Here is a 25,821-nt window from a genome sequence, read left to right on the forward strand (position 1 = left end):
TTCCAAGTGCTTAGTACAGTGCTCTGCACATAGTAAGCGCTCAATAAATACTATTGAATGAATAAAGTCATGCTGCTAGGCCGTGCTGGTTCTCTAAAATAACCCTACTGAGTGATTCTACTGGAAATGACTCTTCCCCAAACCCCCTGCCCTTGTGTAGGCACAGCCAGTCCTATCTATCATATGCATCTTACATAATATACGTTTATGTATTGTAGATAATTTTCTTAACACTAGTCAGTCAAGTAAGCTGGTTATAAAGTGGCAGCCCCAGAATGTTTGGAGAACATTTTCCCCATCTTGCCTCCTGAAAGCAGAATGATAATAATGGTATTTGTGTTACTAAGTGAAGAAGCACAAGATATGTTCCCTCCCCATAAGGAGTATACACCCTGAGGGAGACAGACATCAATCAATCAGTGGTATTTACTGAGTGTTTATTGTGAGCAGAGCACCGTATTTAGTGCCTGGGATGGTACAGTACCACAGAGATGGCAGACTCGAACCTTGCCCACAAGGAGTTTACACCCTACGGGTTGAGACAGACATTAAGATTGAGAAATAGCAAATTATAAGGGTATATGCATAAGCGCTGGGGTAAATAGATGTAAGATCATCAGGTCAGACACAGTTCCGGTTCCACTTGGGGCTCACAGAGGGGAGGGATTCAAGTATTGAATCCCCATTTATCAGTGATAGGGGCTAGGGTGAGTCAAAGTGCTTACAGGCTAAACAACCAAGTGCGTAGCTGATGCAGAGGGAAGGGAAAATGAGGGCACAGTCAGGGAGAGCCTTTTGGAGAAGGTGTAATTTTTAGGGTGATTTTGAAAGACTGGGGAGTGGTGGGCTGTCAGAAATGGGAGTTCCAGGCCCATGCGAGCACATGGGCATGGTGTCAGGGGTGAGAGAGATGAGGTGGAGGCACTGAAGGTAGTTTGGCTTTAGAGAAATGGAATGTACAGATAGGGTTGTAGGAGGAGGTCAGCGAGGTATGGTAGGTGGGGGTGAGCTTTAAAGCTGATGATGATAAGGAGTTTAGGTTTTATGAGGAAGCGAACGCACAACCACTGGAGGATCTTGAGAAGGAACGGGGAACTGTGGACTGAACTTTTTATTTTCATTTTTTAGAAAAGTGATTCGGGCAGCAGTGTGAAGTATGGACTGGAAAGGGGAAAGATAGGAGGTGGAGAAGTCAGTGAGAAGGCTGATGTAGTAGCAGAGGTGGCATGTGATAAGTGCTTGGGTCAGTGTGGTAGCAGTTTAGATGAAGAGGAAGGGGCAGATTCTAGAAGTGAAAAAACTGATAGATAATCGGAGTATGTAATCACTTGCACAATTGATTATACATAGAATGGTGGTACTTATTAAGTGGTTAATACATGTCAAATGCACATTAAGGTGTTGGGTAGGTAGATTCAAGATAACCAGTTCCGTCACAAGGCCTGTCCCACTTGGGGCTCTCGGTCTACGAGGGAAGAGAGAACAGGTATTTTATGCCCATTTAGCAGAAGAGGAATTTGAGTCCTGGAGTATTAAGCACCTTGCCTAAGGTGACCCGGGGCCAGGATTAGATCCTCAGTCCTCTGACACCCAAAGCATTTCTTTCCCCTGCTAGAGTTGGGAGTCCTAGTATATGGAACAAGGAACATATATATTTGGAAGTCCCAAAGTGAAGTTGTGTGGTTGCTATTCTTAGTGTGTCTGGCATTCCTAACCATAATTTTTTTTAAAAGGGAGAGAGAGACCCGCAACACCAGAAAAGAAATCACTGACTTGAAACAAATGTTAATTTATTATCATTTTTAATTATCCAAGGACCTTTTGTTAAATGGTCTCTGCCCCACTTGTTTCTGCCTCTGCTCTATTTGACGTGATGGAAGTTCATGTTTGTATTTGTAAGCCCTTCTAATTAAGATACCAAATTAGATTTGTAACCATTTAATCCAATGTAACAATCATGCTTAGAGTGCAAGTGGAAGATGATAGGATAAAGTAAGGTGGGGAGAGGGCTGAGGAAGTACATTAAAAACATTGGTCAGGAGTTTCTCCCTTTTGGATGGAGTTTTGGCTAATGTTGAAAGTTTTTGAAGAGTGGAGAGACGTGCTAATGGAAGTTGTAGAAAAGCGATTCAGGCTGAAAAAATATTGATAGAAGAGAAACCCTTACATTTGTGTACTGGGAATATGATGAGTGTTTGGAACAGGGATGTGGCCATAGGGATTGAGAATGGTATTTGTTGAATGCCCCTTGGCTACTAAGTAAAAAGGATGCGCAAGACATTTTCCCTGTCCACAAGGTTTCTACACTGTAATGAGGAAGACAGACATCAATTAATCAGTGGTATTTATTGTGTGCTTACTATGTGCCGAGCACTGTAGTACGCACTTGGGAGAGTACAACACGAAAGTTGGTAAAGACGTTCCCTGCCCCCAGTGAGATTACGGTCTTGAGGGGAATGAAGGGGTGGATATGGGCAATGTTGGAGAGGAAAAATTGACAGGATTTAATGACATGTTAAATGTGAGAGTTTCAGGAGAGCAAGGAATCAAAGATAATGTGGCTTGTAGAGACATTGAAGATGGTGGTAAATGGGAAGGGAAACTTATTTGGAAGAGTTCAAATGGCAACATGCATTATTTTCAGGGATACAGTGGTGAATGTGAATACCGTGTGCTTATCCATTCATAAATCTTTCTACATAAAACTGCATGAGCCAACTACCCTTATTCAAAAAGATCACATATTTTTCCAAAACAGCCAGAGATGCAGTCATTTTTGAAGATTGTCATATTGAAATTTGACCCTGGTTTATTTTCTTGTAAAAAAAAATTCTGTAAACTTTTAACAGTTTAGTGCATGTGATGTCACTTTGAAAAACAAAGATTAGGATAGTAATAGTGAGTAAAGCCCTCCATCAGCAGACTTAAGCAGGCAACTCTTTAAAATCAATTATTGTCATGTTAGTTGGAAGTGGGAAATGAAGCTTTTAGAGAGTGTGTTGTAAAACTTGCTTCAAAAATTAAACTGATTTTGCCATGTTAACTACTTTGCTGCCAAACGTATCAGGTAGGTACTGACATGACATTGTTTGTAACCTAATGTCAGTTGGATGTATTTTATAGTTTAAAGTTTGAGCAGAACATCTGCTTTCAAAGAATTAGTATAGTTAAACCCGACTGAATCGTTTTCCATCAGAAATTTGCTGAGGAGTTAATATGGGAACAAATTAGGATAAGATCAATCTTAGTAGTTTCATGGTAACATTGGCACTTGTATGCTTTATTGAGACCCAAGGGCATATTTTAGGACCTGATGATTTAATAAAAGGTAAAATACCAAAACTGTGTATTTATTCTAAAAGCTACTACAGTATGTTATAGACTGGATTTAAAAAAAATCTGCCCATCATAGCATTGTTCTAAGTGCTGGGGTAGACACAGGGGAATCAGGTTGTCCCACGTAGGGCTCACAGTCTTAATCCCCATTTTACAGATGAGGTAACTGAGGCACAGAGAAGTTAAGTGACTTGCCCACAGTCACATAGCTGACAAGTGGCAGAGCTGGGATTTGAAATCATGACCTCTGACTCCAAAGCCCGTGCTCTTTCCACTGTGCCATGCTGCTTCTCTCATCCGGGGTACATTTTTGTTTGCCGTGAACAACTGGCAATCTGAAAAGACTGCCACAGACATTAGTCCTTTGCTTCCCAATGGACTTGACAGTCCTTTGGGCATGAGCCAGGTAAATCTTTTATATTTTTTAGACTGCAGTTTTGATGAGATTTGTTCATTAAAAAATGCATCTTTTTTTCTTTTTTCTTTCTCTCAGATTACAGGGAGGATGGTGGTTGGGAGGTTATGTGAATTTAATAAAGATGTGACAGAACTTCTAAAGACAAATTCTAGAAATATAGAATTATGATCAGTAAATTTAAATAGAACAAAGTGACAGTGATAAATGTGGTTTTTCTTTTTAATTAAGTCTAAAACACACTTGTAGGGTGTTGATGTTTATGTGTGAAGGAAGTGAGAAATGTTGCTTTTGTTTTGAATCGTAATTATTTTAGATATTTTCCTAGTTAGTCAACTTCTATTATTTTTTAAAGGAGGACTTGCTACGTTTAAAGAAACAAATGAGGGTGTTTTGTCAAATTTGTCAGCATTACTTGACCAACGTGAATACTGCTGTTAAAGAACAGGTTAGTGATTTAATTTTCTCCTTTTTGTTATAAGTAAAACTTTTTAAAGTGATTTCATTACATGAAAATGTAACACATTATTAAAGTTATTTGCAACTTTATACAAAACTTGGTTTTGTTGTCAAAGGGATAACTTTGACAAGAAATAGCGCTGTTTCCTTTTCAGTCAAATCATTTCCGTCCTTTTGTAATGTGAGAAAACTAGATACTTTCTTATTTCAAGGTTAATTTACTTCTTTTTTTTAGGCCATGGCTAATTACCAGCCTGACACAATGAAGGAAAACTTCTCCTTCTGTAAGAATTATGTGTAATGCCAGCCAGTTTAGATTGGAAGTTGTCTTAAGTCTATAATGCTATGTCTGAATCAACAGTGCAGTTTTAGTTAATCCATCAGTTATGTTTATTGAGAAGACCACTGTGTAGATCCCAAGTTCTGTGTAAATCCCAAGTACAATGCTCTGCACACAGCAAGCTCAGTGAACACCATTGATTGAGATATTTAAATAGTATTCTCTTGCCTTTCGAAAAAAAACCCAAACTCCTGCCCTTCAAGTCTCACAGATACCTGCAGATCCAAAATAATCTCCACTCAATATCCCTATATGTACCGGCCATAGGCTAGGTTTGAACCCACTGCACTCTCGGCAGCCTTCTTCAGCCTCCTTTATCCCTCTTCTTCCCCTTGCCTTGTTTTGGTGAGGTTTGGAGTTGATGGACACTGTTGTGCATGTAACAGTCGTTTTACATAGTGAATCGGTGGTATTTATGGAGCGCTGATTGCATGCAGAGAACTATATTAAACACTTGTCTTGCATGTATTTGTAACCCGGCCCCAAAGCAAGATCAAATCCAGTGACTTCAGTCTGCCTAAATGCTTTGCAGTCCATGGCCTTTTTCTGGCCATGCATCAGATTTGTAGCCTCCTATCAGCCCCACAGCATTTATGCACATATCTGAAAAGTATTTATTTGTATTGATGTCTGTCTCCCCCCTCTAGACTGTAAGATCCTTGTGGGCAGGGAATGTGTCATTTTATTGTTGTGCTATACTTTCTCAGGTGCTTAGTACAGCAAGTGCTCAATAAATACAATTGAATGAATGAATGACTCCACCACATCTAGAGGCTCAGTTTAGATTTCCTCAAGTTACTTGGAGTTATTATGTGCTAAATGGTGTACATGAGCACTCTCTATAGCCTTTGGCTATTCTTGGGAAATGTTATTCAGGGGTCTGAAGAGTAACCAATCGAGCCTGCAAACTTTGAAACTGTGCACTGAGGTTTTTGGTTTCCAACATCTTCCCCCTTCTCTTTCTACAGCTTTATGTTGGTTGTCCTCCTTGTTCATGTCCCTCCTCTGCTCTGAGTTCCTTTTCCCAGTTCCCCCTTTCTGGACTTTTATGAATGCAGATCAGAAGCTTTATGGGTTATTCTGTTACCAGCCAAAACCAGCAGTTTTCTTTTCATTCACTTATTTACAATTTTTTTTTTTAAAAAAAACCCTTTACATTCTCTTTCAGTGAATTTCTATTACAGGGGAAAGTGTGCAGGGAATCAATAATGTTAGTCAAAACTTGATTTTCATCATAAATTCTTTTAAAGGTAGTTTAAGATACAGAAAGCCATTTTTTGTTTGTCTCATTACAAATAAAACTTTTCGTTGGAGGAGGTGGTTTTAGAAATCATTTATTTTTCTTAAAATTTGTTTTCTTAACATTTTCATACAGGCCTTCACTATTCTTTGTGATGTGTTGATGATATTCAGCCACCAGATTATGTCAGGAGGGCGTGATATGTTGGAGCCACTAGTATACACTCCCGATTCTTCATTGCAGTCAGAACTGCTCAGCTTCATTCTGGATCATGTCTTCATCGACCAGGATGATGACAGCAATAGTGCAGGTAAGGGAATGCATTTTGTAAGGATTGATTTGAGTTCCTTCCAAGTTTTAGCTCTTAAATAGTAATGAAAATGTAAATTGATCCCCAAACTTTAATTTGGACTTGCTGTACTTTTTATATATTTGTGGCACTCTTCAGAGATCCAGTGATTAAATAGTTTCTATAGAGCAAAATATTTTACTTTTCCACCAATATTAGAAATGGAAAAACAAGAATCAAATATACAAAGGTTATATAAACAGTGGTCAAGCAATTTAACATTTTGTAGGAAAACCTGGAGATTTCTTTGTACGAAGTTTCCCTATTTAGCCTGGGCTCATATAAAGATGCCTCAGTTGAACTAGAGATGGCAAAACATGGGTAGCATTGTGGTATTTTTCTTTGTGTGTACTTGAAACTCATCCACTGAGGTAACCCTATTTATTGAAGCCCACTCTAGAAAGCACTTAGTTTTGTAGGAAATTTCACCGGTTGCAAAGTCATTTGCCGTATAGTAAGTTTGAGAGGACTAACAAATGTAAAAATACATTAACACAAGCAGAAATGTATAAACAGGTAACCAACTACCCCCAATGCATGAGTGCAAAGTGACAAGTTGAGGTAGATACCGTGAAAGGGATGCATGAAAAATCATGCAGAAGACAGAGGGTCATAGACACCACAAACTCAAATTAAAAAAAAAAAAATTCATTTCCTGGAGTCTCCACAGGGACGGGGACACACTCAATCACTCTAGCTCTTCCAACGTAGGTGACTTTGGGCAAGTCACTTAACTTCTCTGTGCCTCAGTCTCCCCATGGAGATTCAGTACTCCTTTTGCTTAGTCTGAGTTCCATGTCCAGGCAGGGATTGTGTCTGACCTGATTACTTTGTCACTTAGCACAGTGTTTGGAATGTAGTAAGCACTTAACAAACACCACAATTATGCATTATCATTACCAAGCTTGATCCTATAGCATGCTCTTTTGTTCACTTTGGCAGAATGTATAGGTTTTTTTTTTTAAATCTGCTTCTGTTTCCCCTCACATGTCCCTAGCCTTCCTGGGTCCCAAGGAGGGGGAACAGATTCTATTTATTTATCTTGATTCTGTTTATTGCTATTGTTCTTGTCTGTCCGTCTCCCCCAATTAGACTGTAAGCCCGTCAAAGGACATGGACTGTCTCTGTTACTGATTTGTACATTCCAAGTGCTTAGTACAGTGCTCTGCACATAGTGAGCGCTCAATAAATACTATTGAATGAATGAACAGATGGTGCTGAGAGGCTCAGCCCTTTCAGAATGACCAAACCACGGAACTTCCTTTGCATTTATTTTGGAGTCTTTTGGGGGACTATAATGCAACTTTTGGTATTTTAGTGTTTTTGAGTGTTAGTGACCACTTCCTGAGCTTTTCTGAAAGCAGCAGGTCTTGAAGCAGCTTTTGAATGTATTCCTAGAAAGAAAAAGGACTTGACTCCATTTTTTTTTATTTTGTTTTTCTATTTTGCACTAGAAATTTTTCTCAGTTTTTGGAGTGTTGAATCAATAGGTTGGGTGACCTGAGTAAGAAAGTGAAGTGAACCTAGTTACCTTAATATTTGGAACTTTTTTCCAGATGGACAGCAGGATGATGAGGCCAGTAAGATTGAAGCATTGCATAAGAGAAGAAATTTACTCGCCGCTTTTTGTAAACTAATTGTTTACACTGTGGTAGAAATGAACACTGCTGCAGACATTTTCAAGCAATACATGAAGGTAAATTCAAAAATTGTGTGAACCCATTTTTGTGGTTTTTCAAGATATTAAGTTTATATTAAATATGAGGGAAATCGTGCAATCGTGTTCATTTATTTTTAGTGTGACTAATGACTATCAGATTTTCTTTCCCATTTCTGTATATGGTGTGACTAGTTGGATGCTCTATTCCTATTTTCATAAGTAATACAAAACCATTTAGAATAGACCTGAACTATATTTTTTCTAATGAGAAATCCCAATTTATCAGATTCACCATTTATTTTGCCCCTGTGATTTGATTCTGCTTAGTCTACTTGCAGTACAGAAAGTAGAGAAATCAACTATTGTCTAATGTTCAGAGCATTCTTTCTGTATATGAAGAGCTCTTGTCTAAGCTTGTTGATTTCCATTTGTTAATTATAATTGAGTAGTTCTCCAGTGGAAAAGGAGTGAGTGAATTGCTGCTGCCCTATCCTTTTGTGCTTTTAAGGAATAGTAACTCAGATTAAATGGCTCATGAAAATACTAGGCTTGTTCATTTGTCTGTACTGCGCATGAGAAAACACACTCCCTCGCAGTTTATTTCCTAGAAATGGTTTCCTTAGTGTTCCTTACTTCCTTGGAATGGGAAATGTTGACTGGGTCCTGAGTAAATGTACCTCTTTTAGTAGGTATAATTTAAAAAACATGCATTTATATTTTTTCTAGTATTACAATGACTATGGCGATATTATCAAGGAAACAATGAGCAAAACAAGGCAGATAGATAAAATCCAGTGTGCAAAGACGCTTATTCTCAGTTTACAACAGGTAAGGTTATTGACTATGTTGCTGTTTTAGAAAATTTGTCTAAGTATTTAAGGGCTATGACAAACTGAAAATATAAGCCAGAGCAGTATGCATAGCAGTTCCAAGTAAATAGCTATGAATAGGTCCTTTTTAGTGGCATTTTTAAAGACCTCTACATAAGTATGATTCAGAAAGTTTCCATTACAAATTCTCGAGCTGAAAAAAGTAGCATTAAAAATTAAAGGCATTAATTTTACTTTAATGTGCATTCTGGATTGAGGGCAGAAATCACTAGATTTTACTTCAGGCCCCTTGACATCAGATGAAGAGATAAATGAACCATTCTGTCTCTGGATTTTCTCATTTAAAGAAAATGATTATTTCAGCTTTAATTTGTTGTTGTTCAGAGATGCTCCCTGTAAATGTGAAGTGAGTCTTTGTATACAACAATAAAAATAACCTAATAGGTTTATTTTACATCGTTTCTAAAATATGTATTTTGACAGTGCAAGTAATGCGTTTGTAAGTATTGATAACGACATGATACATTTCTTTTTAATTCCAACAGTTGTTCAATGAGATGATACAGGAAAATGGGTATAATTTTGACAGGTCGTCACCAACATTCAGTGGTATAAAAGAACTTGCTCGGCGCTTTGCTTTAACATTTGGACTTGATCAGTTGAAAACAAGAGAAGCCATTGCCATGTTACACAAGTAATTACCAAATATTTCATTTGCAAATAGCATTTGCTACTTTTTCCCTTGATGGCTGTGAATTGTTTCTGAAAGATGAGGGGAGGGTGACTTCTTTTGAAGGGAGTACAATTAATTGATCAGGTAATGCAGACGGTGAGCTTGTGTGGGCAGGGGAATGTGTTTATGACTTCTTTTGTATTGCACTCTCCTGAGCACTCAGCATATTACTCTGTACATAGTAAACATGCAATAAGTACCATTGATCGAGTAATGTAAAATTCTTCAATACAAGTTGAGGAGACCAAACCTAATGCTTGATACTGTTCTACACAAAAGTTTTCCCAAAAAAGTACTTGTCCATTTCTGTGACAGAATTACCACAAGACTCTTTTTCCATCTTGAAAATTCTGTGGAAAGTTTGTTTTCTTTGTGGTAGTTCAGTCCCCAAGAAATTTGGAGGACTTTAGAAAGTTGGGTGTTAAATCACACTTAAGGTGAATGAGCAGTTGCTCTGTTAGTTAACTGTCAACAGCTGAACCGTATCCTATTTGACAAAAACCTAGTGGAAGCCTATGGGTTAGAAGAGTGAAGCAGTAAAGAGAGAAAATGACAGAAGGTACACTGAAGAGGACAATAGCATTAAAGTATTTGTAGTGGGAGACTACCCAAAATTTAATTCACTTACATTCCACTGTAATTATCCCTTAAACTGAAGTATATTGATTTTTTTTTCCTTAGGGATGGAATAGAATTTGCATTTAAAGAACCTAATCCTCAAGGTGAGAGCCACCCGCCTCTAAACTTGGCATTTCTTGATATTCTGAGTGAATTCTCTTCCAAACTACTCCGACAAGATAAAAGAACAGTGTAAGTATTTGTTAGATACGATTCCAACTTGAAAATCTACATACTTGTAATATAAATATGAAATCCCCAAATAGAAGTTATACCATTTTTTTTTAATTTTTGTACTGCTAATCCAAATATCAGTATTGTTTTTTACAACATAAATGACTCCAGTAACTGAAGGAATAGGAATTCCAGGGATTCAGAGCTTAAAATGTGCTTGAATAGTTATCTTTTAGAATATTAACTGAGGAGCACAATCAATTGATCCTCTGTATTCACTGAGCACCAACTCTATGCCGAGGACTGGAATATTCACTTGAAAGAGTACAGTAGAATTAATAGGCATTGTTTCTGCCTTTGAGGATCATACAATAGTATGATTGTGAAGCAGTGTGGCTCAGTGGAAAGAGCACGGGCTTGGGAGTCAGAGATCATGGGTTTGAATCCTGCCTCTGCCACCTGTCAGCTGTGTGACTGTGGGCAAGTCACTTCACTTCTCTGTGCCTCAGTTACCTCATCTGTAAAATGGGGATGAAGACTGTGAGCCTCATGTGGGACAACCTGATGACCCTGTATCTACCCCAGCGCTTAGAACAGTGCTCTGCACATAGTAAACGCTTAACAAATACCAACATCATTATTAATAGTAGGAGGAACTATTAGTGTATATTGGATTTACAGAAGTACTATGAGGGGTTGTGGGTACTTAGTGCTCGGTGGTGCAAAAATGCTGATGTGAGAGTTGGGGGGTATAGGTGGAGAGATGATAAATTAACTGCTGAAGGTATCCTGGAAGCGATATATTTCAGAAGGACTTGGAAGTCATCTGTTTCCTCCTGTGCCTAAATTCATTCATTCATTCATTCATTCGTATTCATTGAGTGATTACTAAGTGCAGAGCACTGTACTAAGTGCTTGGAATGTATATTTCGGCAACAGATAGATAATCCCTGCCCAATGATGGGCTCACAGTCTAAACCGGGGAGACAGACAGGAAAGCAAAACAAAACAGAACAAAACAAGACCAACATCATCAAGATAAATAGAATCAAGGAGATAAACATCTCATTAACAAGTAAATAGGGTAATAAATAATATATACAAATGAGCACAGTGCTGAGGGGAGGGGAAGGAGGAGGAGCAGAGGGTGGGAGGGGTAGGGTAGATAGTTAAGCACTTGAGGAGAAGCATGAACTTTTTCAGAACTTTTCAGAACAGTTCTCAGTCAGTGTATTTTAATGCAACATTGTTGTTGTACACATAGTATGACAATATGTAGTTTTCTAGGGATTGAAAAGAATAAACACCCCTCCCTGGAACCATCCATGCAGCCTTGAGATGACATACTTTTGCTAAGATCCTTGGTAGCACCTCATCTTCTTTGCTACTTTTCTCCCACATGTGTTCAAGATTCAGCAGAGGGAATGTTTGGGTTGGGCTCGGCCATAGTATGGCTTGACTTGGTCCGTGGACTCAGAATCTGCTGGCTGGTTCTTCTGATGTGTCTTTAGGTTTTGTACCCTTCTCCAGTTTGGTCCAAATAGATATGACCACTTAGAAAGCAGCATGTTAAGAGCATCAAACAAAGGGAGCCACCATACACTTCCAATTGCTAACCCCCAGAGCAAACAGACCCATTCTCAAAACAAGAGGTTACTTCTCCCTCTCATTTTTTGGGAGAGGGTTTTTTTTTTGTGTGGGTGGGCGAGGTGGGGGGGTTGGTCAAATAATCTCTCCAGCAAAGTATTATGGAAATTTGTTTTTACTACATAACCAAAATGAAATCTTATTTTTGCTAATTTTAGCAGCTAGGAGTACTTATTTCAGAACATATAAGTTGCCTGCTAATAATAACAACAGTAATAATAAGTGCGGTTTGTTAAGCCTGTACTGTGTGCCAAGCACTGTATTAAGTGCTGGTGTAGATTTGGCATCATCAGGTCAGACACAATCCCTTTCCCACATGGGGATCACAGTCTAAGGAAGAACAGGTATTGAATACTTCTTTGACAGAGGTGGAAACAGACCCAGAGAAGTGAACTGACTTGCTCTACATCATATAGCAGGCAAGTGGCAGAGCCATTATTAGACCCCAGGTCCTCTGAATCCCAGGCCTGTGGTCATTCCACTAGGCCACATTGGTTCCTCACAATGCTTATATACCAATTTTTTGTGAATTCATTGTACATAGGTGCTTGGTATGTTGAAAATTCTTATATTTAGTTGATTTGCTTTGATTACCAACATGAAGCCGGTGGCTAAAATGTAGATGAAAATTTGAACAAAGCAAGTCAACAAGTAGCGAGCTCTGTGTGGTACAAATGCAGATATGAAGTCTCCCTCTCTTGCCAGCTGCAAAACTCTATACTGTGTTTGTGTGTGAATGAATTTACACACAGTGCTCTTAATTGGCCAATATGACCTAGTGGAGCTATACCTTAATTTTAGCTACATTAGGACCTGTGGAATCCCCCTTTGATAATGACTGTGTGTATTCATATGCTAGGTGTGTTAATACATGCCTTTTTCAGTGCATACTGTTATATATAAACTTGGGGCATCTGAAGGACAAGCCAAGTGTGATCCTTATTGAGTAACTGAATGATTTTAATGATGTATTCTCCTTGCAGTTACTATTTAAGTAGTGCTAAAGAGAAGGTGGTTCAGCACTTGTGGCTTTTTGTTAAACCATAAAGTGTACATACGGAATCCTATACCTTGACACTTTGAAGCTTTTTATTTTTGGAAAAGAGTCTACACTGTGCATATTATAACAATATTTTTTCTCCTTCAGGTACGTTTACCTGGAAAAATTCATGACATTTCAGATGTCTCTCCGAAGAGAAGATGTGTGGCTTCCCTTGATGTCTTACAGGAATTCTTTATTAGCTGGAGGCGATGATGACACAATGTCAGTCATAAGTGGCATTAGCAGTCGTGGATCTACTGTAAGGAATAAAAAAACAAAGCCAGCAACAGGAAAACGGAAAATTCCTGAGGGTATGTGTGTTCTATTGCTATTATGGTTTTTGCTAATCAATCAGTTGTATTTATTGAGTGCTTATTGTGTGCAGAACACTGCACTGAGCACTTGGTAGAGTATAATGAAGCCAAGTTTGTAGACATGTTCTCTGCCCACAAGCACTTACTATGTGTCAAGCACTGTTCTAAGTGCTGGGGGTAGATATACGGTAATCAGGTTGGACACAGACCTCATCCCTAATGGAGCTCATGGTGTGAATGAATTCTTTGTTGCCTTATCCAATTTATGCACATCTTTGTGTCTATAATGGCAAAATTATATTTATAAAAGGGGCATGCCATCTTGGTCGGCAATATCGACATGTCCAAACTGGTTCCAGATAACATGCGCCTGCAAACATTAAGGAGGGGAAGAGGGAAATGACTACTTTTTGAGTCCAACAGTACAGATTAGTTTGAAAACTTTCCTGATAAACCTAGCCTATGTTAAGTTCGTTGCGTTAGGTATGTTAGTATTTGTTGTAATTAAATTTTCAAGTTCTGTAACTTAGGGTGATTTATACAGGTTCTATTTACACTCAAGTACCCTTTGAAATAAATCAAGGGAGGTTTTAATCTTCTCCTCTCAGCATCGCACCTGGAGAGTTTCCAGTACTAGACCAGTCTCAGCTACGGGATTGTTCTTGTCTGTCCGTCTCCCCCAATTAGACTGTAAGCCCGTCAAACGGCAGGGACTGTCTCTATCTGTTGCCGACTTGTTCATCCCAAGCGCTTAGTACAGTGATCTGCACATAGTAAGCACTCAATAAATACTATTGAGTAAAGCAGAAGTCTACCCATTCCATTCGTAGCTTGGGCAGTGGCTGGCAAGTGGAAGGCAATCCGCTACAAGTCAAAACTAACCCATGCTGGGCAGCAGCGGCATGGGAGAAAGTCGAGAGAGGAAACTTGAGTTTACTGTGCGGAAGGCGGCAGTGTTAAACTGCTTCCATATTTTTATCAAGAATACCCTATGGATCCTTTACCAGAACGAATGCAGATGGAGAGCAGGGTGTTCTGGGAGGGGTGGGTCCTTGGTGTTGCTATGAGTCAGACACAACTTGACGGCTTAAGACAAGTTTTAATGTAGAGTTGCTCAAAATGAAATCAAGAAGCCAAAGATGATGTAGAAGATGTTTAGCAGAGCCACGATTAGTTACTGGAAACTATTCATTCACTGCATTTTAGCCTTTTTTTTGGTTAGGTTTGCTTGGACATACTCAGCTCCCAGTAACTAAAGATGGAGTTTAGAAGCAACATTTAATTATCAAAGGTCTTGAGCAAATTGCACTCTCTAGTTTTGATAAATTGAGGTTAATGCTCTATTTGCCTTCCTATAGCAGCTAATTCTAAGTCTTAGGAAGAAAGGAAAAAAGGGACATTCATTTTACTGTTCGATCCTTACAGATGCCTTGGGTGCCCTAAAGCTCCACTCTATCCATTGAGTGTCTCATCAGTTTGCTTTCTGTAAGAATTCCTCCCCAGGGCAGAAACCCCCATTCAGCTATTCCTGTTAACCTTGGTCATCACCTGTCTTCTTCCACATCTTTGTTGCATTAGTTAAGTTCCACATTTTTTTTAATGACTTTATGTGCTGTCTATGTGCCAAGCTCTGTACTAAGAGCAGGAGAAGGTATAAACTAATTAGGTTGGACACAGTCCGTGTCTCACATGGACTCACAGTCTTAATCTTCAGATGAGGTAACTGAGACACAGAGAAGTTAGGTGATTTTCCCAAAGTCACACAGCAGACAAGTGGTGGAGCCAAGATTAGAACCCCAGGTCCTTCTGAATCCCAGGCCGGTTCTCTATTCACTAAGCCACATTGCTTCTCTTGAATTATTTTATAAGTATTTGTATGCTTAGACTCCAATGATCTCTGAAAAACGTTGGCTTGTTTTTGGTTCTCAAACAACTGCTGACAGCTTAGTCCTTGGGTGGTAAACAACTAATAACCAACTAGATGAAGGGTATGAGAGAGCAAGAGTACCCTGATCCCAGCTCATTCATGGTAATGGAAATGAGGGCCAAATTTTAGACCCAGATCACACTTACTAATGGTCTGGGTCACTAGATTGTGGGGTGCTTGTGGGCAGGATTCTTGCTTACCAGGTCTGTTATACTTTCTCAAGCGGTCTGTAAGCACTCAATAAATACCATTGACAGATAGCAAGAAAGAACTTGAAAGACAGTTTGGTGGCTTTTGTCCACCTCAGTAAAAGTATTTTTCAACCACTCTGTTGGGATATGGCAAATGTCCATCCAGAGGAAGGTCAGTAACCTTAAAGGAAAGTAGAAATGGGACAAAGATGAATGAATTTTAAGAAACAGAAATGCACGTTGATCTTTGATGTTCTGATGAGTTCCTATCCATCTGAAAGTGAAGAATTTCTAAGGGAACTTAAGGCCTCATATGCTGTCATCATTCTTCAGGAGCATGGCCTGGAACTGGAATACAGTTCTTTTTCACCCCAGTGCCACTTAGGGTATATAGAAGTGAGTTTTCTCACTCTAAAGGCCAACATCCAAGATGAGCATTATTTTTTCCAGTTGAGGTCCACATATGGGATATAACGGAGGCAGAATTTATACTGTCAATATATGGACACACATTCTCAGTACCTTTTAGGGTCCATTGGCATAGGAATTTCCACCTTTCCCTTTTCTTTTAGATTGGAATACTAATAATTGTCATCTATCATAACAGCTTGTGACAGCAAAAGTGTGTCACTGACTTTAGTTAAGGCATAGAGATGAAAAAATAGTGCTTGATGTTTAATAGGAAGTTGAATTTCAATAAATGAAACATGCCTAGCATTTCAAAACAATGATATGAGAATTACTGTTTATAAAATGCTTGCAGGGTAGGAAAGCTTGCAAAATGGTTGGTGTGCTCTTGCTAGAAATCCTAGTTTACCGAAAAGTGGAACCCCTTTCAGTAGGGAGCATTGCATTTTTAGTTTCTCTGGTGATCCTTGGGAAATTGCCCCTGGTGGGTAGAGAGCGTGACATTTTTCTGGTGCATAGGTCCCGAGACCTTAGTATAACACATTGAGCACATGGTGTAGTGGATAGAGCATGGGCCTGGGAGTCAGAAGGTTATGGGTTCTAATCCCGGCTCCGCTACGTGTCTGGTGTGTGACCCTGGGCAAGTCACTTCACTTCCCTGTGCCTGTTTCCTTATCTGTAAAATGAGGATTGAGCCTGTGAGCCCCACATGAGATAGGGAACACGTCCAACCCGATTTGCTTGTATCCACTCCAGCACTTAGTACAGCACCTGGCACAAAGTAAGCTCTTAATAAATATCATTATTATTATTATTATTATTGTTTTGTCCAGGTGCATTCAGTACACTCTGTCATTACTGTTTTACCACAGAGTGGGGTGAGTGGTATTGATGTGCTCTTAAGTGTTATACGTCTACTTTTAAGATTACTGCAGCCAACCATTTAGATTTCCCCCACAGAAAATATCGGTTGTCAGGAAATATGTCTACCAACACTGTTGTTTTGTAGTCTCCCAAGCGCTTAATACATAGTAAATGCTTAGCACTCAATAAGCAATCAGTAAATTTGAATGATGGATTACAGTCCTTGGCACACAAGTGCTTAACCAATACATTACCTATAACAGATTTTAAGTTGATAAGTCTGGTGGGTTCATTTGGTGACAGAGGTTAAACATTTTTTAATAGTTTAAGCTTTTATTTATAGAACAAATCCCTATTAAGTTCAGTTGCACCCCTGTTTTGACTATCATTACGTGATTAATGTGGTGATTATTTATCTTTTCCTTGCAGCTGAAGAAAGCAGTAGTAGTGATAGTATGTGGTTGAACAGAGAACAAACAATGCACACACCTGTTATGATGCAGACACCGCAACTCACTTCCACGATTATGAGAGAGCCCAAAAGATTACGACCTGAAGAGAGTTTCATGGGTGTCTATCCAATTCAGCCGGAACACCACCAAACCCCACTTGATTACAAGTAAGTACCCATGATGCACTGATAAACGTTTTTGATATCTACACCCGAAAAGTTCAAAGTCAAGAATAAATTGGTCTTTGAAGCACACAGGTAACATGGATGCTAGCTCAAAGGCAGCAAGAAGAAGCAGCCAGGCAACAGCAGGAGAGAGCAGCAATGAGCTACGTTAAACTGCGAACTAATCTTCAACATGCCATGTAAGTGAGATTGCTTTGTCTTCACAAGTTACGAATGTAGGATTTGTTTATTCAGCCGTGCAGCGATAGAATTGATGGAGCCAAAGAGGTAAAAATACTTTGGGTACACTTTCTATTTGATAGCTCTCAATCAATGGTATCAGTTGAGCACCTACTATGCACAGAGAGGACCACAGAAGGAAATGACCCAGACCCTGCACTGAAGGAGCTTATTTCCTGATATGAACTGATGTTGTTTGTAGAGCCCTGCAAATGTTAGCAGAATGATCATAATGATGATGGTATTTGTCAAGCACTTAGTGTGTGTCAAGCACTGTTCTAAGTGCTGGGGTAGATACAAGCTAATCAGGTTGGACACAGTCCCTGTCCTGCATGGAGCTCAGAGTCTTAATCCCCATTTGTAAAATGGGGAACTGAAGCACAGGGAAGTGAAGTGACTTGCCCAAGGTCATACAGCAGACAAATGGTGGAGCTGGAATTAAAACCCAGGTCCTTCTGAGTCCCAGCCTATGCTCTGTCTACTAGGCCATGCTGCTGATCTATGAAGGACACATATGTGGTCTTAAATACTTTCTCAGTTCTTTTCAGTATGGTTGTCTGTTTGGACCTTATAATCATTTTCCAATATTTTCCAGCAGTCTCTAAAGTAATATCAAAGTAGCTATCTTCCACCCTAAGTCTAATGCTGTATTATCTGGTAGGCAATAATAAGCTCTTTGTACCTCTGTATCCCTGAGAACCGTTGGGCTTTCAAAACAGTGAAACCTCTCACTCGTGGGTAGAGGAACTAATAAACACAATTAAGGGAGAACATGAATCCAATTTAACATCCTTTACATTTGCCTTTTTTTGTTGTTGTTCTGTTTTGTTTTGGGCTTTTCATTTATTTCCAGGAGAAGGGAGGTAATTATCATTATGATTATTTGATAACTTTTAAAGAGCCTTTTGGGTCTTACTTCCAGAACCTAGCCTTTCGTCATGATGAAATGGGGATTTTCACAGAAAATAGCAATTCCAGGACAATGCTCATAGGCAAAGTTTATTAAATATCAAATAGCATCAATTCTGCCAAACACAGTAGTTGTCATGTAGTAGAATAAGTAGGAGTGTGGCTCAAGACACCTTTTCTCATACCACTCCTTCCTGGTTCTCCTCTTTGTCTCTTATCTTTTGCACTGGCTCACTTCTCCCTCCTCCTCCCTTATTATGTGGTTGTTCTTTTAAGGCCCATCTCTGGGCCCTCTTGGGTCTTTTCATTCTCCCTTCACTCTCTTGGGTTATTTATGATTACCATGTCGATGCAGATGACCCCCATATCTACTGTACCAGCCCTGTCCTCTCCTCCTCTGCAGTCTCACATCTCACCTTGCCACCAGGATATCCTCAAGCTCTAGACATGCAAAACCAAACTCATCTTCCCTCCAAAATCCTCTCTCTCACCTAATTTTCTAATTCTAGTTGACAACACCACATCCTCCTTGGGTCTCAAACCCATAATATTGGCATTATCCCTGACACCTCCCCCCCACAACCCTTCTTTTCAGTCTTTCATCAAGTATTGTCTGTTCATTCTCCACAGCATTTCCAGAGTTTTCCCTTCCTCTCCATACAAACTGCCACCTGGCAGCAAACTGGCTGAAGCACTTGTCATACTCCAACTCAACTGCTGCGCTAGTTTTTATCATAGACTTCCGTGCATCCAGTGTCAAGCCTCTCTGGCCTTTACTTCACACTGTTTCCTAGATCATTTTCTTATAACATTGTGCTCCATGTTTCCCTACTCCTCAAAACCCTCCAATGGCTGCCCATTCCACTCTACTTCAAGTACAAACTCTTGACCATTTTGGCTTTAACTCATGCTGTCAGCTCTCTCCCCTCTACTATTCCTCATCCTCATTCATCTCTCATCTTGGATCTCACTTCATTCCTTTCATGCCAACCTGTTTACTGTGCTTCACTGTTTCTGTTTCTGGCTGCTGAGCTTGTTCACACCTTCCCCATTATGCCTGGAATTCCCTCCCTTTGGCATCTGGCAGACCGTTGCTCATCCCATCCTCTTCAGTAGTCCTCTGATAAACCTCTCAACTCTACCACCTATTCCCCCTTCAACTGTTACTTGAACACACCCACATCACACTTGTATACTAAGGCCTCCCCTTTTGTGCTTATGCACATATTGTTCAACCCTATTCCTTCCTCCTACCTGTAATTTATTTTCGTGTCTTTTTCCCCCTTAGTTTGTAAGCTCTTGACAGTCAGGATCATTTCTGTTCCTTTTTACTTTCCCAAGTGAGGAGCGCAGTGCACAGAGTAATCGATAAATACTTCTGATTGATGAAGTCTGCTAATTCTGTCTTATCATACTCTCCCAAGCGCTTAGTATTATGCTCTGCCCATAGTAAGTGCTCAGTAGATCCAATCAGTTGATTTTTACCTTGGGCAAATTCATATGATTCAAAGGAATTCAAAGGTTAGGAGTTAGATGCTTGAAAGACACCACTCTAATGGACAAGTTTTGATCAATTCCTGTACTTTGCCCACCTCCTGCATAATGAATTACAGTAATTTTTTTGTTGTTTTGTTTTGTTTTCATTTTTTCCATCTAGCATTTGTTAAGTACTTACTATGTGCCAGGCAGTATACTAAGTGCTGGGGTGAATACAAGCTAATCAGTTTGGGCACAGTCCATATCCCACGTGGGATTCACAGTCTTAATAGCCACTTTACAGATGAGGTAACTGAGGCACAGAGAAGTTAGTGCCTTGCCCAAGGTGTCACAGCAGACAAGTGGCCAAGCCAGGATTAGAAGTTAGGACGTTCTGACCCCGAGGCCCATGCTCTACCCTCTGCTTCTCTGTTTGCCATTCATTGTCATTTTATTGTAGTAAATACTATAAAGTTGCAGTATTACATCTTGACTTATAGTGTACGCACAATTTCTTCCTACCCTGATTCTACTTGCACCAATTTGTGGATTGTGTTATACAGAACAGACCCATATTGTGGGAAGAAGATTCCATAATTCTTCTATCCTGTTTTCTTTGCAAGTCATGCAATGAGGTTCTGTATTACTGTGGACTATACGTTCACATTCTCATCTGTGACGAGTCAAAAAGTCAAGGCTAATGGCTGGAAAAGTTGCAAACAAGAGCCAGAGAAGCATTGAGAGAAAATATTACGCATTTGAGCCAAAAACTGCACACAAGGCATGGCAGGGTAGCTAATCGAATGTGGTTTTTGATTAGTAAAGTAACCAATCTTATTTCAGCTCCGCACATAGAATCTCAGTCATAGAAACATGTAAAGTCCTTCTGGACAGGGAAACTGTCTTGTGCTTCTGTTTTATTTCCCAAGTGATTAGTACAGTGTATTGCACTCACATGCTCAGAAAATGTCATTGCTATTACTTGTTTATGTGGTTTTAAAAACTTTTTTGCCTCTCCTACCAGGGAATCTTTTGAAGTTCTTCTTTTTGTGCCAATGATTTTTATGAAGGGGAGAGGGAGGGTTGTGTACTTGAGTGAATAGAAAATATGTTTTATTAGCTCGCTGAATCCACTTTTTCATTCTAATTTTCATTAATGCGAAGGAAGTACAGGGTATTCTCGACTAACCTGCAGCCTGTCATCCATCTGGCTGAAAGCCTATGTCCTTCCTTTTTCTGTGGGAGGTTGAGGTGCACAGACCAGAGGTTTCTGGCCTTTGCTTTTACCGTCAGAACAATGGCTAGGGGGTTTTCACATCTGATATGCCACCAGAGCAGCAGGGGCAGCGATGAACCTGAAATGTTAAAGCTGTTTACCTTTGTTTAATTGAAGACCAGAAACCACTCTGCTTATTCAGTGCACTTGTGCACTGGAAGTCCTCCCCGACTTCAATTGGAGCTGTACAGTGAAGGCCAGAAACCTCTGAGTTTGGGCAGGCCATCCAATCAGTGGATTCTTCGTCTCTCCCAAGCCCATCATTCATTCATTCATTCATTCATGCATTCATTCATTTTTTCAGTTGTATTTATTGAGCGCTTACTTTGTGCAGAGCACTGTACTAAGCGCTTGGACAGTACAATTCGGCAACAAATAGAGACAATCCCTACCCCACAACGGGCTCACAGTCTAGAAGGGGGAGACAGACAACAGAACAAAACAAGATAAGCCACTGGTCTTTTCTATGAAAAGGATTTTTTTGTTTATCCATGCTCTTCAGTTTTCTGATTCACTTGAGCCAGAGAGTGCATTTAGTTATTACTGAGTCCCCCGATCTATTCATGGTATTGTTGAAAAAGCCAGCCACAATATCTAGTGACACTTGAATCTGAGGTATTAAAATGATCTTGAATAAACCTGAAGTTGTTTCCTGCGGTCAAACCAGATGAACCAAAGGTGCTCGTTTGGTTGTGGGATAATTGGATTTTTGAATCCCAGAATTGAAATTCCTCATTCTCCCTTGGCTCTGTTTCCAGGAGAAATTGGTATCGAGATATTTTTGTAGGTACTTCTTAAACCTTTAACATGATATGACTCATATCTCGCTGTTGTTCACTTTTTTCTTTCATCAGTCGGCGTGGTACAAGCCTAATGGAAGATGATGAGGAGCCGATTGTGGAAGATGTGATGATGTCCTCCGAAGGGCGGATTGAAGACCTTAACGAAGGGATGGATTTTGACACCATGGACATAGATTTAGTAAGAAATTCAGTACTCTCTTTAAAATTAAAGCTAACATTTCTTTCCCCTAACAGCTGAGGAAATCAGGTAGTTTTGAGTCAAATTACAAGTGGTGACACAGCAGCAACCTTAGAATTGCAGTTTTATTTCTTCTCTTAGTGGCGATTGATACGGAACGGAATCCCTTCTCCTCTTTCCTCCTTCCCAGGAGTCTCTCAAAAGGAGAACCCCTCTAGCTTTCAAAAAAAAAATCTAGTCCTCCTTCTTACCCTTCTTACCTGGTCCCTCTTCACCTTATAAAAAGTTTTGTGCCTACTCCTTTCCCTCCCTCATTGTCTTCAATGGCTTATACTTTGGTGGTTCCTTACCTTCTGCCTTCAAACACTTTGTTTCCCCCAGCCTACAAAAGCCTTCCTTGGAGCCCATCAACTTTCGCTCTGTCCCTTGCCTGTCATTCCTGTTCACACTCTTTGAATAGGCTTTATATGCCTGTTGCCTTTGCTTCTCCTCCTCCCAACTCTCCTTTTGACCCTTGATTTATCCCCGCTTTCTTCCACTAACATCACTCTGTGCAACTCCATCAATGACACTCCTTGCCAATTCTAGTGGCTTCTCTGTCCTAATCCCCCCTATAGCTCTTGGCTGCCTGCAAGGCTGTGGACCACTCCCTTTTCCTACAAACACGATTCCACCTTGTTTTTACTCACAAGGCACTCTCTGGTTCTCCTGTCCCTATGACCTGAACCTTCCAGTTTTTTTACACTGACTCTTCCTCTGCCTCCCATATCCTAACTGGAGTGGTCTTCAAAGTTCAGTCCTGGGCCCCTTTCCTCAGTCTATCTACACTCACCACCTTTGGGATGGGTCATCTGTGAGCCCCTACTGAGGGACAGGGAGCCTGTGTATTCTTTCCAAGTGCTTGACACAGTACTGTGCACATAGTAAGGGCTTGATAAATACTATTGCTACTCCTGTTGGTTCAACTACCACCTCTTCGATGACTCACAGATCTCTTTCATTCGTCCCGACCTCTTGCCTCCTGTTCTCTTGCATATCCTTTTGCCCCCAAGATATCTCTTCATGGATGTCCAAAACAGAATTCCTCATCTTTTGTTTATTTTTTTCTTTAATGGCATTTGTTAAGCATTTATTGTGTGCCAGGCACTGTGCTAAGCGCTGGGGTAAATACAAGTTGATCAGGTCAGACAGAGTCCAGATCCCACATGAGACTCACAGTCTTAATCCCGATTTTGCAGATGAAGTAGCTCAGGCACAGAGAAGTGAAGCGACTTGTCCATGGTCACCCAGTATACAAGTGGCAGAGCTGGGATTAGAACTCAGGTCCTTCTGACACCCAGACCCGTGCTCTAACCACTAGACTACACTGCTTCTCAAGTCTCCCCAAATCCTCTCCTCCACTAAATTTTCCCTTCAAGGATTGACAATGCTACCATCCTCCCAGGCCCTTAAGCCCCTACCCATGGCATTATAATAACTGTGGCATTTGGTAAAAAGTATGGAGCAAGCATTGTCCTAAGCACTGGGGAAGTTAAAAGATAATCAGGTCCCATATGGGGCTCACAGTCTAAATAGGAGGGAGCATGGATATTGAACCCTCATTTTGCCGATGAGGGAACTGAGTTACAGAGAAGTTAAGTGATTTGGCCAAAGTTTCAGAGCTGGGATTAGAGCCCAGGTCGTCTGACTTGTAGGCCTGGGTTCTTTCCACTAAGCCACACTGCTCCTCGCCTTGTCATTATCGGTCAAACTCCTCTGTTTCTTTCAATCCCCCTATTCAGTCTGTTGCCAAATGCTGCCGGATCTTCCACCTGCACGTTTCAGAATCCACCCCTTCCTTTCCAACCACACTGCCACAAGCCTGGCCCAGGGACTGATCATAACCTTATCTAATTACTGCAGTCTGCTGCTTGGATCATTTTTCTAAAACATTCTGTTTTACATCTCCCTAGCTCGTTGTGGGCAGGAAACGTAACCACTAATTTCTGTTGAATTGTACATTCCCAAGCATTTAGTACAGTGCTCTGAACATAGTAAGTGCTCACTAAATACCAGTGATAGATTCGCAGAAACCTCCAGTTTTCCCTCTTGGCATAAAACTGAAACTACTGTGCTCTCATCCCTGCTTTATCCTCTCTCTTCTCTTACCACACCCCAGCTGTGGTAAGAGAAACAACTCTCAAACCAACTTCCTCATTGTGCCTCCTTCTTATCTCTCTCTCCACCAGTCTTTTCCTCACACTTTCCCTTCCCCTTCACTGTTCCCCTCATTTTCAAAGTCCTTCTGGTATTACATCTCCTCCAGGAGGTCTTCCCCAATCAACCTCTCATCTCCCCAACTCTGTATCCCCCTGCAAGTGCCACTTCAGCATTTCAACCTCAAGCCCTTGAATACTTGGATACTCACACTCCCCCAGAGCATTTATGCTTCATACTCTTTATCACTTTCTCCTACCTGTAATTTCTTTTTGTGCTTTTGTTTTTGTTTCTTTGTTTTGGTATTTGTTAAGCACTTCCTATGTGCCAGGCACTGTACTGAGCGCTGGGGAAGATACAGGTTAATCAGGTTGGACACTGTCCCTGTCCCACATAGGGCTCACAGTCTTAATTCCTCATTTTATAGATGAGGTAACTGAGGCACAGAGAAGTGAAGTGACTTGCCCAAGGGCACACAGACCAGTGACAGAGCTGGATTGGAACCCAAGTCTTCTGACTTCTAGGCCTGTGCTATATCCACTAGGCCAAGTTGCTTCCCTATAGTGTGCATCTCCCCTACTAGATTTTAAATTCCATGAGAGAAGTGATCATGCCCAGTAATTCTTTTATACTGTCTCAAGCCCTTATCACAGTCCTCTGCTCCCGGGAGGCATGAAATCTGCTGCTGCTGATTAATTGATTCTACAAATATATTGTGCAGGATACTTCCCTGGCATAATTTGGAGAGGTTTTTCAGTGCACGCAATTCAGGTCAGAAATCTCCTCAAGAGAAAATTTAGGAATCACACAAATCCTGGTAAAAGATGGGAAGCAGAATGGACTAGTGGATAGTACATGGGCCTGGTAATCAGAAGGACCTGGGTTCTAATCTTGGCTCCACCCCGTGCCTGCTGTGTGAATTTGGGCAAGTCACTTAATTTCTCTGTGCCTGTTAATTCACCTTGAAAATGGGGATTAAGACTATGAGCCCGTGATTTGCTCATGTCTACCCCAGCCCTCAGTCTACCCCAGCCCTCAGTACAGTGCCTGGCACATGGCAAGCATGTAACAAATACCATTTTTGAAAAAGCACCTTTTTTTTTTTAACTATAGCATGTTTTCCGTGGAATTCACCCAAAGTTTCACTCTTTTAAAATAAGTAATAGAAGCCGATAATAGAACCACCTAGGGGATATGAAGATTGAGATTACTGTAGCGAGTCCGTTATCATGAAAACCAGGAGGGTGTACACTTGGCCTTTCCCGCCTCCTTTCGGCTGGCCCAGGATTCCAGGAACCTGTTAGGTGCTGTCCCTGCATGACGTCATTCAGTTGTATTTATTGAGGGCTTTACTGTTTGCAGAGCACTGTACTAAGTGCTTGGGCGAGTACAGTGTAACAATAAACAGACACGTTGCCTGCCCACAGCGAGAGTCACCCTGCTCAGGTCTGCACTGTGTCTGTTATGATTGTCAGTTCTTCACCCAGGGAAAGCTGCAGTTTTGCATTGTCGGTACTTGTCCAGATTACACTACCACTGCCGTTCCCTTCCAACAGTAGTAGGTGGTTTCTGCCAAAGTG

General features: G+C 40.5%; 1 protein-coding gene across 3 annotated transcripts in view; it reads left to right on the forward strand.

Annotated features, from left to right (window-relative positions):
* Positions 1-25,821, forward strand: part of STAG2 (stromal antigen 2) — an 85,049-nt gene that overhangs the window by 53,161 nt on the left and 6,067 nt on the right. For 2 of the 3 annotated variants that reach the window (XM_029067251.2, XM_029067253.2), the window contains 10 exons: positions 4,107-4,199; positions 5,926-6,100; positions 7,696-7,835; positions 8,526-8,627; positions 9,175-9,323; positions 10,044-10,172; positions 12,949-13,154; positions 16,977-17,166; positions 17,250-17,363; positions 21,919-22,045. In XM_029067251.2, coding sequence (XP_028923084.1) covers positions 4,107-4,199; positions 5,926-6,100; positions 7,696-7,835; positions 8,526-8,627; positions 9,175-9,323; positions 10,044-10,172; positions 12,949-13,154; positions 16,977-17,166; positions 17,250-17,363; positions 21,919-22,045 — 1,425 coding nt within the window. The remainder of the gene's footprint in view (positions 1-4,106; positions 4,200-5,925; positions 6,101-7,695; positions 7,836-8,525; positions 8,628-9,174; positions 9,324-10,043; positions 10,173-12,948; positions 13,155-16,976; positions 17,167-17,249; positions 17,364-21,918; positions 22,046-25,821) is intronic. The other variant, XM_029067252.2, reaches the window with a different exon arrangement.

Source organism: Ornithorhynchus anatinus, chromosome 6, assembly GCF_004115215.2.
Source record: "Ornithorhynchus anatinus isolate Pmale09 chromosome 6, mOrnAna1.pri.v4, whole genome shotgun sequence".
Taxonomy (NCBI): domain Eukaryota; kingdom Metazoa; phylum Chordata; class Mammalia; order Monotremata; family Ornithorhynchidae; genus Ornithorhynchus; species Ornithorhynchus anatinus.